The sequence below is a fragment of the Pelophylax lessonae genome, assembly GCF_965119305.1.
Source record: "Pelophylax lessonae genome assembly, chromosome: 1".
NCBI classification, from domain to species: domain Eukaryota; kingdom Metazoa; phylum Chordata; class Amphibia; order Anura; family Ranidae; genus Pelophylax; species Pelophylax lessonae.
The window spans coordinates 796,949,878-796,967,800 of record NC_138768.1 but is presented as its reverse complement, the minus strand read 5'-3'; the positions used below and the strand labels follow the sequence as shown (position 1 = coordinate 796,967,800).

Genomic DNA, 17,923 nt, shown 5'->3' with positions numbered 1-17,923 from the left:
ATGGGCAGCTACACTAAAGTCTGCAGTGCTTCATACTAGAAGGCTCAGTAAATCCATTGCTTGAACAGGAATTACATAGAACTTCCTTTGTCAACTACAGTTTCTCCAATGTTTTCTAGGGGCTCCTTGAGCAATCAGCAATTTCTGATTCTGGGGTAAGTAATCAATGACACTGATAATTTTTTTAGATAGCTACAAAAGGCGTCTCTCCATCGAGCCATCTGTCTGCTACAAAACGTTATGTATGGATCGATTGATCTACTTTTATCGTCATGCTGGAGTTGCAATTCAACAAATGGTTCAAGTTTGCTACATACATCACCATGGTAGGTCGTATGTCATTTGTTTCAATTAGTAACCTCGAGGCTGGAAGTTGCTGACATAGATTGGAGGAGCCATATTTAACCCTGATATGCCGAGTGTGTATGACCTTTTATAACTTAGTGGTCCAACCAATCTGGTAAGATGCGCCTCTGGTTAGTTTCACTTGGTGGTGGAGTTCTCCCATATATCGGATCAGAAGGATTTTGTGCACAAAGTAGAATGTGGATCACTTACGAGTGAAGACTCTCCTGATTAGAGACTATTAGGACTTTCTTTCTGGACACTGTTCTTTATTTCAAATACTTTTATACGTTTATTGTTACAGTTATATGTTATAATTGAGAATATTATTTGAATTAGTGTTGCTTTCCTTGCACAATACTACACTGTCAGTGCTTAAACAGGAAGCTGTTGTCACTGGGACAGGAAGGTACAAATTTACAGTTAGATGTTCTAATCCTTCCTCACGTTACTAAAAATGTGTTTTCCTCTGTGATCCCTTTGGATAGATTTCCCTTGACTTCCTGTCCTTATTAGAAGTAAGGGAAAACGTCCCCAATAGGTACAAAGACCGTAATAAAAATATATCAGAGGCTCTAAACCAGGGATCCTCAAACTACGGCCCTCCAGCTGTTGCAGAACTACACGTCCTATGAGACATTGTATAACCGACATTCACAGACAGGGCTAGGCATGATGGGAATTGTATTTCCAGAACAACTGGAGGGCCAAAGTTTGAAGACCCCTGCTCTAAACCTTTTCCACTTTATACAAGATAAATAGTTTTTACTGAAGTTGAGCTTCAATAGAGAGGGCGATGTTTAAAAGCAGTGAGTGACACCTGGCCTGCCATTCTGCAGGCTCAGATTCAAAGTCATATACATTTCAGCAACTATGGAGATTTAGTAAACATGGCAGTGAGAAGAACTGAAAATGAATGCCATCCATGATACAAGCACATCTCACCAATGATCAGAGTCCAAGCTGATTTTTATTATTTCGTATCAATACAAGGCACTCCCACCACCTCATTAGTGTTAAAGCACACAAAAAGAACATAGGATCTGTATGGTCTGAAGTATGGGAAGTGCCCAGGCCTCCAAAATACACTGGGCAGTTTTATTAAAATATGAAATAATTGAAGAACTTCACCCTCATCACTGCACCACTATTTTCTCCTGGGATCCAATCTGGAGGCTGCCAGCTCTTTGGGTTCAGGCGTGGCCTTCCGATGACGTGCGGACAGGCCCGCCTCCTCTTCTTTAGTAAATGGAATGACTGCAGTGCTCTTCTTGGGTTATGCACGTTGCATATCCCAGGAGGCAACAGGGGGCACTGACATTCGCCTAGGCGATTTGGGATGGTGCCAGAACTGTGATGTGTGTGTAATGTTGGAGAGGAGCAAAGTTATTTTTAAGGGTGAAGATCTGTTTTAAAAATGAGCTTTGACTTTAATACCATTTATGTGGCGCATGTATTGCCACTTCAATGCTTGGATTCTATCCAGAGTGCCCCCTTAGGGGTGTCTCATTTTGATATGACCAAGCTTACCAGTGAGCTCTAAAATGTCACTATTAACCATGGAAGACTAACATCTCAAAGGTCCAGTGCCTAACATCTGTATCTCTTAAAGATGAAATAGGTAATCGGGTAGGGCACATCCCTGAAATCAAATAAAACCTAAGATGTCTATGTATGGCTGGATTGTATCTTTAGGATTATCTGCTGCATGCATACCTAAACAAGTAAGGTCCAGTGTAAATGAGCTTTGGAGCTCTGCTGCTGATTTGGTTTGTAAAGCATTCTTTACAGGTGTGGAATGCAGAGTTTGAATTTTAGAAATGTATTTAATAAAGCTGTGCACACTTGGTGTTTATAGTTGCTTTGTTCCCCCAGATAAGTCAACGTGACTGGATTCCAAACATGTACCGCAATCATCTCAAACTGACATCAAACACTAGGCCTTTATCTGCAACTGACTCGCAACCATAACTCTTGTGCACCAGGTCCCATGCAACTCTCCTACGTGGGGTACAGTAAGTCTGGTTCCAACAGGTAAAGGAATAAGCAGAATAGGGCAGACGCTCTCTAGTCTGATATTTGGCAAGTTACCTCGTCTTTTGGCTTGGGCCACCATCTCCTCATACTCCTGTCGGTGCTTCTGGGCTTCCTCTGCTGGTTTGGCTGGAAGGTTTCTGCAGAAGTCAAAATGATGCTTGGGTTAGCCTAGGTATGTCTTAACATATTAACGTGCGATTATGTTCAAACCTACCTGATAATGACTCAACAGCCAGTTTATACAGTAATGCCTCGTACACACGCAACGATTATCGGCCGACCGATCGGCCGTCTTTTGTCCAGAGTGGTGTTTTGTTGGTTGGAATGTGCCTAGACTGCACACGAATTTTCTCGGCCAACAAAAATCAACTTCAGAAGTGATGTCATGTGCTGGTTTACTTTCCGTGTGTTTTTTCTTCTCTGAGCATGCCCAGTCTTGCTCATCAGATTTTTGTCTGCTGAAATCTGTACTGACTGACGGAAAATCGGCCGTTGTGTTGACGGCCAACAAAAATTTTATAGCATGCACACCAGATTTTTTTTTTTTTCTGCACACCAGATTTTATTGGGCGAAAAGTCGGAGTCGGTTGTCGAAAGCATCATACTAACAAGCTGAAAATCGGCCGATCGGACGTTGGCCAAAAATTCACGGCCAACTATCGACGCGTGTGTACGGGGCATAAGTAACCATGTTAGAGTGACAGAACTGCCAAACAGAACACTTTCATACATGGCATAAAACGAAGAGTGACTAACCACTAACTACAACAAACATATTACTATAGCATTTATATTAGATAAGAGAGGACGTTGAAGTTGGAAGTAATAAAGTTAGTGATTTATAGCAGAGCACTAAGACAAATGTAAACCAACAATTGCAATGTACAGTGCAAGCCAACAGCGTCCTAAACAAAGCAGGCTGCTCAGGTACTGGCAGTTTGTCCTCATCATAAAACCCAGTCACATACAAGAATACATCCCAGCAATCCAATCTATCTCTAGTTCATAAATCCATCAAAAATTCACAACATCATATCCTTCAGCGATAATGTAAATTCCAGTTTGTAGAGCTGCAGTCAGTGATGGAAGACAAACGCTGCAAAGCAATGCCCTGTTCAGAGGCCAAGGCAGCCATGTATAAATCTACATCATACATTATACAATTTCTTCTGTGCTGTAGCCAGGTGTGCCTCATTTATTCTAGTTTTTGAAGAATGAACTCTCAATCTGTGTTGCTCATAGCAACTGCATTTCCCCTTTCCTTCTTCCATACCACAGAGGGTGACTGAAAGGGAAAATCAAATTGGCCACTGTGGGTAATGCAGAAAGACAACTCTTCTCACACAAACCGTGATAAATGAAGCCTACCCCATCTTACCCGCTTGTTAATAAAAATATGGTTGACACAATGTAACTGTTGCAACAAACCTATAATGTTACAAGACTTATTCAATAAGACAGACTATCGCCCCTTTCACACGGGGCGGATCCGTCTGGACGGACTCCGCTTGCTCAGAGGGGATCGCTCAGTTGATCCCTGCTGAGCAGGCGGATGACAGATCACTGTGCAGATATGGACCTGTCAGAGTCCCACTCTCCTCTATGGGGAGACAAGAAAAAAACCAAACAGCCTGTCCATTTTCATCCGACCCGCTACATGGATGGTGAACGTATCACCATCCGTCTGTTTTCAGCGGATCTTGTTGGATCGGATGCCACCGGACACGTCTGCTGACATCCGCCTCCCCATAGTGGTCAATGGGCGGCCCGATCAGATCCGTCTGAAAAACGGACAGGTGGACCCAATCGGTCCGATCGTTTAAAAGGAGCCTTACTCATCATATCAAGCAATGCATGTATTGCGCTAGCTCTTATATACAATTATACTTTAAATGCCCCTAACCCACCCCACTGCCATTTCCTAGAAACCCATAATGGTCCTGCTCCTCTCAGATCCTTCCAGTGCACCTGTCTAGGAACCTGCCATCTGCTGCTGCAATAGTCTTTGTGGCAGGCATTTCTTCTTTCACACAGTCTCTATGCATTCCTATGGTGAGGCCAACATATCTTGGAATGCAAAAGTGACAGTCTTCCATAGGAACAAATGGAGATTCGCATGTGTAAAAAAAAAAAAAGCCTAGTCAGGAGACTTCTGGAGCAGTACCTAAAAGTACAGTTACCCTTTAAAAAGTAAGGTGGGGGCACACATTCAGTTCTTCGCTGTTGCATTACAAAACACTTCCACAGGTCTTATTCAATTAAAAAACACTACTAGTGCAGAAAAATACCCACTGATTTGAGCGTTTCCATCAAAACAGTGCTGCTGCTTTGATCCCCAATGTCATCTGTACACAATGGAGGGAAAAGGCTGTCGGGTAAAGTCGTTTTTACATTATTAAGTGATTGTAAACGATCACTTTGCAAAACAACTCATTTGGTTTAAAATGGAAATAAAAAAGGCAAAACATTTTGTATAGATCTAAAAACAAAAAAACAAAAAAAAAACAAAGACAACAAAAATCACCAAATTATAAATACATTTTTTTCCTTTTTTTTTTTTTTAATATAAATGATCACATTCCCTCTGTTCTCAGCTGTGTAAGAGCTGGGCTGAGGAGAAGCAGCAGCACACTGATCTTCTCAGTGAATGGCTGTGCAGCAGGGGGGCGTCAGGTCATGTCTGATCATTGGAGAACAGGCTGAGTTCCCAGAATAGCTAGAGAACGTACCACGGTGTGCTTTCATGCCTAGTGTGGTCAGTTTTTAATAGGAAAGCATAGAGACTGGCAGGAACACCAGGGATTTCACATAAAGGAAGCAATACAAAGAGAACAGGATACTTTCTCATACAAGTACATGGTACAGCAGGCACATTTCAAGAATATGAAATGTTGGGGCAACAAACACTTTAGTTGTTGGAGTGATAATTGGGGAGCAAAGTTGCTTATGATCCCACATGATCTAAAATATTAAAATATAATTAAAAGAACCAAGAATAAAGTCTACCTTCCCATACATCCACCTAGAGGATAATATTTACCAACATCTTATGGGCTCTTTCACACGGGCGTTCCTTTTTTTTTGCCCGATCAGGTCCTTTTTTTTTTTTTTTGTAACGGACACGGATGACACTTGTGTCATCCGGTCCGTATGTCCGTTTTTCATCCCATCCGTTTGCGGATGAAAAACTGACATAATGCATGTCTATGTAAATACGGATGTCTGCGGATGACACCACTGACATCCGTTTTTGCTTCCGTTCCGTTTTTTGAAAGGGAGAAAAAATAGGGTTCTCCTCCGTTCAAAAAAACTGAACTGAACTGACAAAAAACGGATGTCAGAGGATGATCATCCGATGACATCCGTATTTACATAGAGATACATTATGTCCGTTTTTCATCCGCGAACGGATGGGATGAAAAACGGACATACGGAACGCCCGTGTGAAAGAGCCCTTAGGCATTCAGCTCCTAAACTTATGTCTAGAACATTCTTTGAAAAGGATACATTTCAAGATCTAAATTCCCTCAACACACTAAAGGATAACTGCCCAATGCTATACTGGACATATTTCCAAAAAAGACATATTTTAAACCACCCACAATGCAGACAACCATACCCACATACCCTCATATCCTTTGAGACCCTATGTTTCTCACTAGACCCCAATCCCCCACTTGGTAGCAATAGTATATGCTGGCATGATCCAATCAACATCTCCAAAGGATCTAGACTACTTCTGGGAATAGGAAGGTGACCTTAATCAAAACGTTGCAGCTCATGAATGGGCAAATCCACAACATATCGCATAAGACCCCGTTCACACTGGGTCGCCTGACAGGTCGCCTGCCATAGAGAAGCTGTGGACCCGTTCCAATAGGAGCGACACAAGTTGCTCCGACTTAGAAAAAGGGTCCGGAGCTTCTTTGGGGCGACCTGCATTGACTTCAATGATATGAAGTCCGTGCCGGCCGCTCCGAGGTCGCGGTGCGAGCTGCGCACCACGACCTGTGAGGTCGCCCCGGCAAGTAGCATCACCCCAGTGTGAACAGGGTCTAAATGCTCCATTAATATCAACATCCAGGAGATCAATGAGCTAAAAGTCCCATTTGTTAAAGAACCCCCACAGTGCTACATCACAGTTATCAGATATCCCAAATAAATTATGGATATGTCAAACTGAAGGGCACCACATGTGGTGGTATTGCTTGCTGACCCGGCCATTTTGGATGAAAGCACACTGCCTCATCACCACAATAACTGACATTTTATTGCCCTTCTATCCAGCCCCATTCTTAATAAACCCCACCACTATGATCACGATGCACTATAAACATTCACTAATACCACACTTGCTTTATGCAGCCTAATCCCTAATTCCCCAGTGGTGAAAGTCACAACAACCACTCTGAATTGGCTATCCTGGATAAATTCATCCTACACCATGAAGAATTATTTCACATAGGTCAAGAAAACATAGTCTGCTTCCTCTATTCCTGGGCCAGGTGGGATCATGTCAACATACCAACATAAAAATGTTTCCTCCTCTTTAACCATCTAAACCAGACCTACTAAAAGCCATTGCTTGGCAAAGGCCAAGATACACCTTATCCTACACTTGATACCTAGACACCAGAGGTGGATTGTCACCTGACCTTCGCACAGATACTCACAGACGTACTTTACGTGTTGGAATGCATTGATCTGAACCCTCTCCCCAGAGCCTTTCCCATATCCTCTGACCCACTCAATGACCGCTATTCCCTCCCTCTAGATTACCACAAATACATAAATGGAATAATCAATATAGCCATCCACATCCCTATCCACAGACCCGTTAGCTAATTCCCCAGGTATCACACTGAAGGGGAAAAGAGAACAGCCATTTTATTTATCCAACATTTATGATTAAGTAGATATATTGGATGTACGGTATATGTTGTTTGAAGTCATATTGTATAACAGCTGTTGTGTTCAATTGCTATTTACACCTCCAGCTGTATATATTGCCATCTAGGCCTTTGAAGAACTGTTCAGCTAAACAACTACTGGAAGTAACAAGCCTATGTGAACTATTCCGCATTTCAATCAAGATGTGACTTCAAAGAAACTTTAGATAGATAGGTCCTAAACTTTGTAAAACATATCAATTGTATTAAAAGTCTTTAGCCAGATAGAGCAATTGTTTTGAAACCAACACTATGTAATGTGACTGGATTGCTCTCCAAACATGTTGTTCTACCTACATGTTTGTAAAAATAAATATATTTTTCAATCTGGCTACAACAGTCAAAATGTTACTGAAACCCATGGGTTTTGGGGTTTCACCTACAACACCCTCTTATCTACATGGACACCCAGATTTTCCCCAGCGGACTTTGACATTCAGCCCTTTGTTGGGCCTTACCTAAAGAGCCTGGTAGGGTGGGAGTAAAGGAACTTATGTCCTGTTCTCACTCATCCAGGACAGATGTATTCCATTGAATAGATATTTTACCTTTATTCTCACAGTCTTCCTGCAATTACCTGATGTAACATCTGGGAAGATAAAACAATTGTACCAACCCTGCTAAAAACGTGCAGTTTATGTAACAGCTCCCTTCTTTACCATGCTACAAATTGTACTCTGTTAACCGCTTGCCGACCGCCGTAAGTAGATATACTGCGGCGGTCAGCCCCTCACAGGCAAAGTGACGTATATATACACATCACTAGCCTGTGAGGCCCTGGGGAGCGAGCGTGCGCCACCGGCGGCGTGGTCACGGACCCCCCCGCGCGTGTGACCGGCGGACCCGATGTCCACCGGTCACTCTGCGATCGTCGGGGGAGAAAGGCAGGCAGCTTGTGTAAACAAGCTGCCTGTCATTCTCCCCTGTGTAGAAACACTGATCATACGGTTCTACTATGTAGGACCGTTGATCAGTGTTCCTACAGCTCAAGCCACAGCCAATCACAGTTAGAATCACGCCCCTAGGGACACACACAGCCCCCCCTCTCAAATAAAGTTAACCCCTTCACTGCCAGTGTAATTTTACAGTAACATTGCATATATATAGCACTGATTACTGCAGTAATGTCACTGGTAACCCCAAAAGTGTCAAAAATGTCAGTCAAGGGTCCGATCTGTCTGCCCCAATGTCGCAGTACCGCAAAAAAAAAAAAAAAAAAAAAAAAAAAAAACGCAGATCGCCGCCATTACGCGTTAAAACAAAAAACACAAAAATGACAAAAATCTTTCCCTTTGTTAGTAAACGCGATCACTTTTGCGCAAACCAATCAAAATACGCTTTTTGCAATTTTTTTTACCAAACATATGTAGCATAAAACAAATTGGCCAAAAATGTTAAAAAATTTTGATTTTTACATTTTTTTTGGGGAATTTCATATAAAAAAACGTGAAAAATATTGTTATTTTTGCAAAATTGACGCTCTTTTTTTGTTTATAGCGCGTGATCAAAAAATCGTACAGGTGATCAAATACCACCAAAAGAAAGCTCTGTTTGTGGGGAAAAAAAGGATGTCAAATTCGTTTAGGTACAGCGTCGCACGACCGCGCAATTGTCCGTTATAATCACGCAGTGCCGAATCGCAAAATACCCCCTGGTCTTTTAGCAGCCAAATCCTCCGGGGCTTAAGTGGTTAAAAATGGCCAAAATACTATTTGGCAAAAAAAAAAAAATACCAACAACAACCCTAATAACTGTTGCGAAAAGTAGAGAATAAAAAATAAACGACTTACGCTGGCCGGTCTTCCAATATTAGAGCTGTGGTGGATAGCGGCTCAAACACCAGGCTTTTCCTCACATTCTGCTTTGGAGAAGGAGACTTTGAAGCTCGTCCTACTCTCTCTTCATATTCCTGGAAAGAAGATACACAAAACTGATTGTAATCAATACTGCTTGATGGGAGTATGTTCCTTTTTCTTTTAAATCATAACAGAAAACAGAGCCATAGAATGATGTATGATCATATTTACAACTATGTGGAACTAAAGTTTTGCTAGTATATTGCAAACATTAAGGCTACATTCACACCTGAGCGTAGCGTTTTTCGCGCGTTTTTTTACCGCGATTTTTGCGGCGTTTTTTACCGCGATTTTTGTGCAGGCGTTTTTAGATTGAATAGAGATCAATGGAAAACGCCTGTAATCTGCCCAAAAAGAAGCTCATGTACTTTTTTGAGCGTTGGGCGTTTTGTATACAGCGTCAAAACGCTCAGATGTGAACAGGGGCCATTGAAATTAATAGGATTTGTCTTGTTGGGCGTTTTGAGAGCTGATCCTAGAGCAGAAAAACTCCCCAAAACGCCTAGATGTGAACGGAGCCTTAAGGATGTCAGGAAAAAATGCAAAAAAACAAACCACTATATGGTACATATTTTGAATACATGCTTCTTCACCCATGTTAGTGCCGGTTCACATTACTGCGAGTGCGGCGATCGCATGTAATTCGGAGCGCACTGCTCCTTCATTACATGCGATCGGAGGTGTGGATTTGAATTCAGCCATACACTTTGTATGGCTGAATTCACATTGTATCCGCACCAAACACGCACAGGACCCTTTTTTCCAGCCGCATCAGGATCGGATTGCACAGTGGTTCACACTTGTGCGATCCGATCCTGTGCGAACTGTCAGATCGCACTGCGATATGCGATCAAACTGGGGGTGTCGTTAACATTTCATTGACACCCCCTGCGTATCGCATATGGCAGTGTGAACTGCCAGATGTGCGTTTGCGATGCGGGAACAGGCTGCGAATTCGCAGCCTTCCCGCATCGCACAAGTGTGACCCGGGACTTGTATACCTTTTTGAAAGTACAGAAAACCTGTTGATCTGCCAGCAATACATTCAGGTCTTCTTGTGGGTTTTTTGTGCTAAACTGCTCATACCCTCCCCATATTCCATTCTCTATAACAGTGTTTCTCAACTCCGGTCCTCAGGGCACACTAACAGCCCAGGTTTGCAAGAAAACTGAAATACATCACATGTGATATCATTTGCTGCTCAGTGATTGCAGTATTCTACTCTGCATCTCCCCAAGGTAACACTTAAAATCTGGCCCGTTAGTGTGCCCTGAGGACCGGAGTTGAGAAACCCTGCTCTACAACATGGTGCTAATTACAGCGCCTTGAAAAAGTATTGATACCCCTTGAAATTTTCCACATTTTGCCATGTTAAACCAAAAATGTAAATGTATTTTTGGGGATTTTAGGTGGTTTTGCAAGGCACTGTAGACTCCTTGAGAAAAAGTGGCCAAAGGGCAGTTTTGAATTTCTGATATGGTAAAACAGATAAAGGGTACACATAATGCCTCTTCCATGAAAAAAAGCTTCTTACAAGTTTCTTATAGAGTATATAATGAGCAAGAAACAGCTCAGTGTACATTCTTGGCATGCCTTTGTGCCTGAATGTATCGACTCCTGTGCACACGCGCAGTCATTAACAGGCTGATCAAACAAGATGGTTGAAGATGCCCGTCCCAGATGAAGACTGGGGGAAGATGGCACCAGGGAGGGAGCTCCTGGAGGGGGGAAAGAGTATAGCAGACTTTAGTTCAGCTTTAACATACATGTCATATCGCGTGAAAAATCTTACGGTTGGCATGAGAAACATTTTGGGCTTTATGCATTAATCGTGTCTGAGAGGAAATATTTTTAGACTTTGATTGGCTGTAATTGACTCAGCTGATTTCAATACACTGCTGTGTACACTATGTTTAAAATTTATTAGAAAATATAAAAATTGCCCTTTATTTTTAATTAAAAAAGGGGAATTAGATAGAACAAAGACCCTTTGTTTACAGCATGGCCCGTATTTCTTCCATCACATCATTACTCTCTGGGTACTTCTAACTGATTTAAGGCCTATTACAAAACTGGACAGGCTAGTTTTAGCAGTGTTCATTTTGGCATCAAATTTCAGTTTAGTTTTACTCAGTCTTGACTAAAATGCGATTTTAGTCCCATTTTAGTCATTTGCAATTGTTTTAGTTGCATTTAGTCACCTAAAATCTGCAGTACATTTTAGTCGACTAAAATCGCTTTAGTCAACTAAAATCTAGTGGGTTTAGTTAAATTGAAATGCATTTTTTAAGCGTTTCTCTAGAATTTCCAAACTCATTTATACTCCTGAACTCAGTAAAAATAATCTAATATCATATTTATGGTATTAAAGTTTGGACAAACTCACAGACAGATTTAGCTGCTCTGGATGGCCTAAGGAGGCCTGTAATGCTGAAAAGTGCTCGATGGTTGTCTGAGGGGAGGCTTGTAATGCACAGGGCTCTGCAAAGTCTAAGGAGGCCTGTGATGCAGGATTATTAAAGCGGAGTTCCACCCTGGATTTGTTTTTGTTTTTTTTAATACCCCCGGGACAGTCAGGGCTAGTGCATTCCACAATGGCTAGCCTCTGATCTGTCCCGGGTTGCACTTACCTGCAAGACGAAATACTTACCTTGCAAACGTCTTGTCCAGCGCTGCCATCTCAGATGTGGGCAGCTTGAAGCCAGCGCGTCCTCTTCGGCGTCTTCTTCCGCCTTCTGTGGTCCCACGATGCTCTGCGCCGGCCCCGACGTCACTTCCGGGTCGCGCGCGTCACCCCTCCACAGCTTCTGGGCATGCCCAGAAGCTGTTTAGAAGGGGATGACGCGCGCGACCCGGAACTGACGTCGGGGCCGGTGCAGGCGCAATGATTCCTGGGAGCTATGACGTCCAGCTCCCAGGAATCATTGCAGAGCCAGGAAGTGACGACGGGCCGCGGCCGAGGAAGGAGGAAGAAGGAAGTAAGGTAAGTATATTTTCTTCGCTACGAGGTAAGTAAAAAAAAAAAAAAAAAAATATGCGATTATCCATTTCTTTTTCAGGTGACCCGGAGCGAGAAGATGGAGGTAAGTATAAAAATAGGGTGGAACTCCACTTTAAGATGCAATATAGAACATTTTGTGCTTACATACGCTTAAAGCGTAGCTTTTGTAGGTACAATATTTGTTTTTCACAATGTTTAATATATTCTTGGAAAAAGAGCAAACTTTAGCCAAAGGTTATATTTATTTAGCACAGTGGGCAGCACAGTGACTAAGTAGTTTGCGCTTCCGCCTGGCAGCAGTAGGGTCATCGATTCAACTCCCAACCACAGCACTACCTGTCTGGGAGTTTGCATGTTTTCCCTGTACCTGTGTGGGTCTCCTCCCACACTCCAAAGACATGCTGGCAGGTTCATCGCCTCTCGTCTAAATTGACCCTACTATGTGTATGTATGAATGTGAGTTAGGGACCTTAGGTTCTAAGCTCCAGGGCAGGAACGGATGTAAATGTATAATATAATATGTAAAGCGATGCGCAGGTTGATGGTGCTATACAAGTACCTGTAAAAAATAATTGTGTGTGGTCTCTGGCATACAAATTCCATTGTCTTATACACCGATCAGCCAGAACATTATGACCATCCACCTAATATTGAGTGGGTCCCACTTTTGATGTCAAAACCAAACCAATCGAGGCATGAACTCCAGTAGACTTCTACAGGTATTGGGTGATATCTGGCACCAAGCCATCAGTAGCAGATCCTGTAAGTTGCCAGGTGGGGCCTCCATGGATCAGACTCATTCTTCCAGCCTCAAACTCCCACAATCCTTGAACCATTTTTGCAGTATGGCAGGCGCATTATCCTGCTGAAATAAGCCACTCCCATCAGAGGATATGACCAACCTACCACCACCAAGACCGAAAAAATTAAGATTGTGATACACTGTGTTCTGACACCTTTCTATCAGAACCAGCATTAACATTTTATGCAGCAAACTGGGCTTACAGTAGCTCTTTGACTGCATCCGACTACACTGGCCAGCCTTAGCTCCTCACGTGCATTACTTAACTTTTGGCTGACCAGAACCCTGTCCCTGGCTCACCGTTTTTCCTTCCTTCCACTTTTGGTAGGTTATGACTGCTGCAGACTGGGAATATTAACTAAAACTGCATGGTGAAAAATCTGGTTCAGCTCTGCATATAAACTATGGTTCTACTGATACTAAACATTTGCACTAGTGCTCACGCAAATGCTCCGATACCTGAAACTGATACCTCTGCGGCGTGATTTGAGCCCATACAAAATGAATGGGCTTAAATGGAATGTGATTTTAACAGGAATGCGGTACAAATCCAGTCCGAATCACGTGTGGTTTCCCTACACCGCTCCTGAGTGAACCCTGGATAGTCACTGGTCACTGAGGCTTCAGCCTGGGTTCACAGAGGAGCAGCGCAGCAAACCGCATGCGCTTCAGACAGAAATTGCACTGCATTCCTGTTCAAATCGAATGAGATTCTTTGCTGCACAGTTTGAGCCCATTTATTTTGTACGGGCTCAAATCACACAACAATGGAATAGACGAGTACTTGAGCACAAGTATCAGTACTTGTACTACCTAATAAAAAAAAATAGTACCTACCATAAAATCCATTTCTACGAGTTCATTGACGGACACAGCACTCCATATTCAGAACCATTGGGTTATATCGCCCTCTACAGGAGTAGGACACTAGGCAGAAAAAAAGACTCGGCTATGCCTATGGGCAGTCCTAGCTAGTATACATTCCCCCTCGCTGCTATAGGCCTTCAGTTTAGTAACAAGCAGTGCCAGAAGTGTTAAAACTCCACAGAGGGGTGGGTGATGTGTCTGTCAATGAACTCCGAGAAATGGATTTTACGGTAAGTACAAATATCCTAATTTTCCTTTTGTTCATTGACTAACACAGCGCTCCATATTCTGAACCACAGGGCTGTCCCCAAGCAGTGCCAAACATGGATGGGTGGGACAACAAAAACCCCAATGCTAAAAACACAAGAGCCAACCAGGTAACAGGAGCTCAACAAAACACAACTGGAATCCAACCTGACCAATACACCTTCAAGAGGGAACAGGCCCTCTAAACAGCAGCCTGCAAAACCTTGCGGCCAAAGGAAGCAGCTGCAGATACCAACACATCCACTTTATAGAACTTCGTGAAAGTGTGCACCGACGCCTAAGTGGCCGCCTAGCAAATCTGTGCCACTGACACCAAATGATGAAAGGCCCAAGAAGCACTAAGCACCCGAGTAGAATGCACCTTTACAGGGAAAGGAGGAACCTGCCCCTTCATAGAATAGGCCTGAGTCAATGTCTGTCTGATCCATCCGGTAATGGTCACAGAAATGGACAGCCCTTTCATTGACCCGTGCGTGATCACAAACCGCGAGTCTGACCTCCGAAAAGACCCCGTGGCTGCCAGATACACCTGAATTGCTAAAAACCACAGCCAAGGCATGCAATACAATTTCCTTGGGATGAGTGGGACTGGGACACAGGGAAGGCAACACAATGTCTTCATTGAAATGAAATGGAAGTCAGAGACCACCTTAGGCAGGAACGACAGGCGTGGACGAAGAACCACCTCATCTTTGTGGACCACCAGTAAGTGGGGAGGGGGCGACAAGATAACGCCGCCAGTTCTGACACCCTGCGTGCAGAGGTGATGGCCACCAAAAAAAGCTACCTTCTGAGACAACATAAACAGGGAATCTCTCAAATTTTTTGAAAGGGGGACTTTTGGAGAACTCCCACGGGGGTAAAGGAGACAGGTGTTCACCCCCCCCTAACATTTGTCCCATTTTACCAGGATCTCACTTTGGAGAGACCTCGTGTGGAACTATGCAAACGGAACTGCCTCGAAAAAGGTAGACACCATCAGGCCCAGCACCCGCATTCAAGTCAGGAGGGAGGACCACCTGCTGGACAGCAATAGATGAATCGCAGCATGCAACGTCTGGAGTTTGTCCAGAGGAAGGAACACTCTGGCTAGAGCTGAATCCAGAGTCAGACCCAGATAATCCAATTTCCTGGATGGAATCGGAGCAGACTTCTGAACTGAACTCCTTCAGTATAGTCATAGTGATCTCCACATTGTCAAACAAGGCAGAACAGGACTCTGCTTGCAAGAGGAGGTTGTCCAGGTAGCCTAGTACCGCAATCCCCTACTGACATAGCAACGCCAGAACCAGGCCAACGCTTTTTGTGAAGACCCAAGGAGCCAAGGCAAGACCAAAGGATAACCCCATGAATCAATAGTGTTCCTGTCCCACAGCAAAGTGGAGGAAACACTGATGTTTGGCACATATTAGAATGTGCAAGTAAGAATCTTTGATGTTGAGTTAATAGAGGCTAGAAAATCCCCCTGATGTAGGGATGACACTACCGTGCAAATGGACTACATTCTGAATTTCTGTACCTGCACAAAAGTTCAGGGCCTTGAGGTCAAGGATTGGATGGACCTTGCCCTCCTTCTTTGGAACCATAAACAGGTTTAAATAAAAACCTTAAAACTGTTCCAAGACCGGAAACCATCACTCCCTAAAGCAACCGGTCCTGCACCACCCCGAAGAGAGCTTGCAAGCGGTCCGGGGACAGGCGTACATTGGAAGGGAAGAACCTTTGAGGAGGGCAGGAATGAAATTGTATCTTAGAACCTGGAAAAAAAAAATCACTGTGGACCCATTTGTTATTTATCAAGGAAGTCCACGGGCCCAGGAAACAAAGACGCCCCCCACACCCCATGCTGAAGGAGCCTTGTCCGCAAGTCTAGAGAATCCCGCTCTTGGCTTGCCAGACCAGGGTCGCTTGGAACCTCCCGAGGGGGGCTTAAAATTTTTAGAACTCTTGTCAGTGGACCCTGAGGGATGAATAAAAATGTGTGCCGATTCTGCGACGAGGTTCCTTTCCCTTCCCAGACTGTGGAAGAAAGGTGCCCCCCCCCCCCCACTTAAGAGTCTTAATGAGGTCACCCAGGGCAGCCCCAAACAGGTGATCCCCTTGAAAGGGTAAATTATTATCCTTATTATTATTTATTATTATACAGGATTTATATAGCGCCAACAGTTTGCGCAGCGCTCTACAATATGAGGGAAGACAATACAGTTACAATACAATTCAATACAGGAGGAATTGGAGGGCCCTGCTCGTTAGAGCTTACAGTCTAGAAGGAAGGGCCAGGTGAAACAAAAGGCAATAACTGTGGGGGATGAGTTGATGGAAGTATGGTTGTTAGATGTGGGTAGGATAGGCTTCTCCGAAGAGGAGGGTTTTCAGGGATCATCTAAAAGCTAATAGAGTAGGAGATAATCAGTCAGAGCATTTTTAGAAGTCTGGTCCGCAGACCAACACTTAAGACACAAAACACCCCTAAGCACCATACAGCTTAGAAATAAAAGGGAAGCGGGGTCCAAAGAGGCATCGCAGACAAACTGCAGCCCATGGACTAATTGGTCTCAAAATCAGCAAAGGCGGGTTGAATCTGCTCACCCCCCAGATCATGGCGCAAATGTTTTGCCCACTCAGTGTTTGCGACACCAGGCCAATGGCCAGGACCGCCTCAGTGCCAAACCAGCAATAGTGAACATATTGCGGGCCACAGACGCTGCCTTTCTGTCAGCCGGATCCTTAAAGGTCGGGGACTCCTTGTTTAGACAGGGGGGGTCTGCAAACTGGTGGGACAGTCCTCCTCTTAAGGAGTGACTCTTCTCACCGCAAAGCATTTAGGAACCACAAAGGGGCGTTTTAGACACTTCCAATCCTTATGACAAACCTGTCAAAATAGGAAGGATAAGGGAACACCTTTGCTGCGGGAAATGGCTTATGGGTGCCAAAGGGGATGGCCACCCCTGCAGCAGCTTCAGCTGCATCCTCCATCTTCAAAGGTTGCCGCACATATGTAATCAGTGCGCCAACCAGCGCCTTTTCGTGTGCAGCTACAGGAGTGTAGGAATCATCCTCACTATCCAATAGATCAGGGAGCGTGGCTACAGGCCCCACAGTGTGGTCCGCGGCGGCTGAGCCAGATCCAGTATCTGACCAGACAGATGAGGCAGGGGCGGGTGGATCGCTTTTTGTAGCCCGCCGCCAAAAAGCCACCTACACTCCAAAAACAAAGGACCCCAGGACCGCTGTCAGTGCATCAATGGAGGGCTGGGACCCCAAGGGACCTGCTGCCTCAGAGGGGGTCAGGTGGAACATGCTCATGGGACTCCATAAGGTAAAAAGGGGGAACCCACCAGCAAAAAGTCTAGCAATGCTAGGGGACTCACCCACCTAAGGCACCACACTTGTATCACCACAGGGGCACCCGAAAGCAGAGCACCCCACAACCTGCAGCAGAGAGAGGGAGGGACCCCACCAGAACTCACCATTCCACCACCGGTCTGCACCAGAGATAGCCTGCATCCACCGGAAAAGGAAACCCAGGAGTCAACCCCAGGGGAAAAAAGGAGGAGCCCCCACAGCCCTATTCGCTGCCCAGGGGCTCCACTGTCATGGCCGCCACTTCTAATGCACGCCGGAACAACCAAAAATGGCCAGACTACACAAACATGGCTGCCGGCCATAGAGAATCACACAGGCCCCAAAGTAATAGTACTGACCATGGCAAAATGGTTGTCAAATGCGGCATCCACAAGGCTTTCAGGGACACAGGAGGGACCCCCTGGAGCCCAGGCCACATCCAGACGGGAGATGG

General features: G+C 44.4%; 1 protein-coding gene across 3 annotated transcripts in view; it reads right to left on the bottom strand.

Moving 5' to 3' along the window:
- The window catches only part of TBC1D14 (TBC1 domain family member 14), a 242,555-nt gene that overhangs the window by 36,963 nt on the left and 187,669 nt on the right, over positions 1-17,923 (bottom strand). For all 3 annotated transcript variants that reach the window (XM_082261399.1, XM_082261400.1, XM_082261401.1), the window contains 2 exons: positions 9,122-9,240; positions 2,437-2,519 (listed from right to left, as the gene is read on the bottom strand). In XM_082261399.1, coding sequence (XP_082117525.1) covers positions 2,437-2,519; positions 9,122-9,240 — 202 coding nt within the window. The remainder of the gene's footprint in view (positions 1-2,436; positions 2,520-9,121; positions 9,241-17,923) is intronic.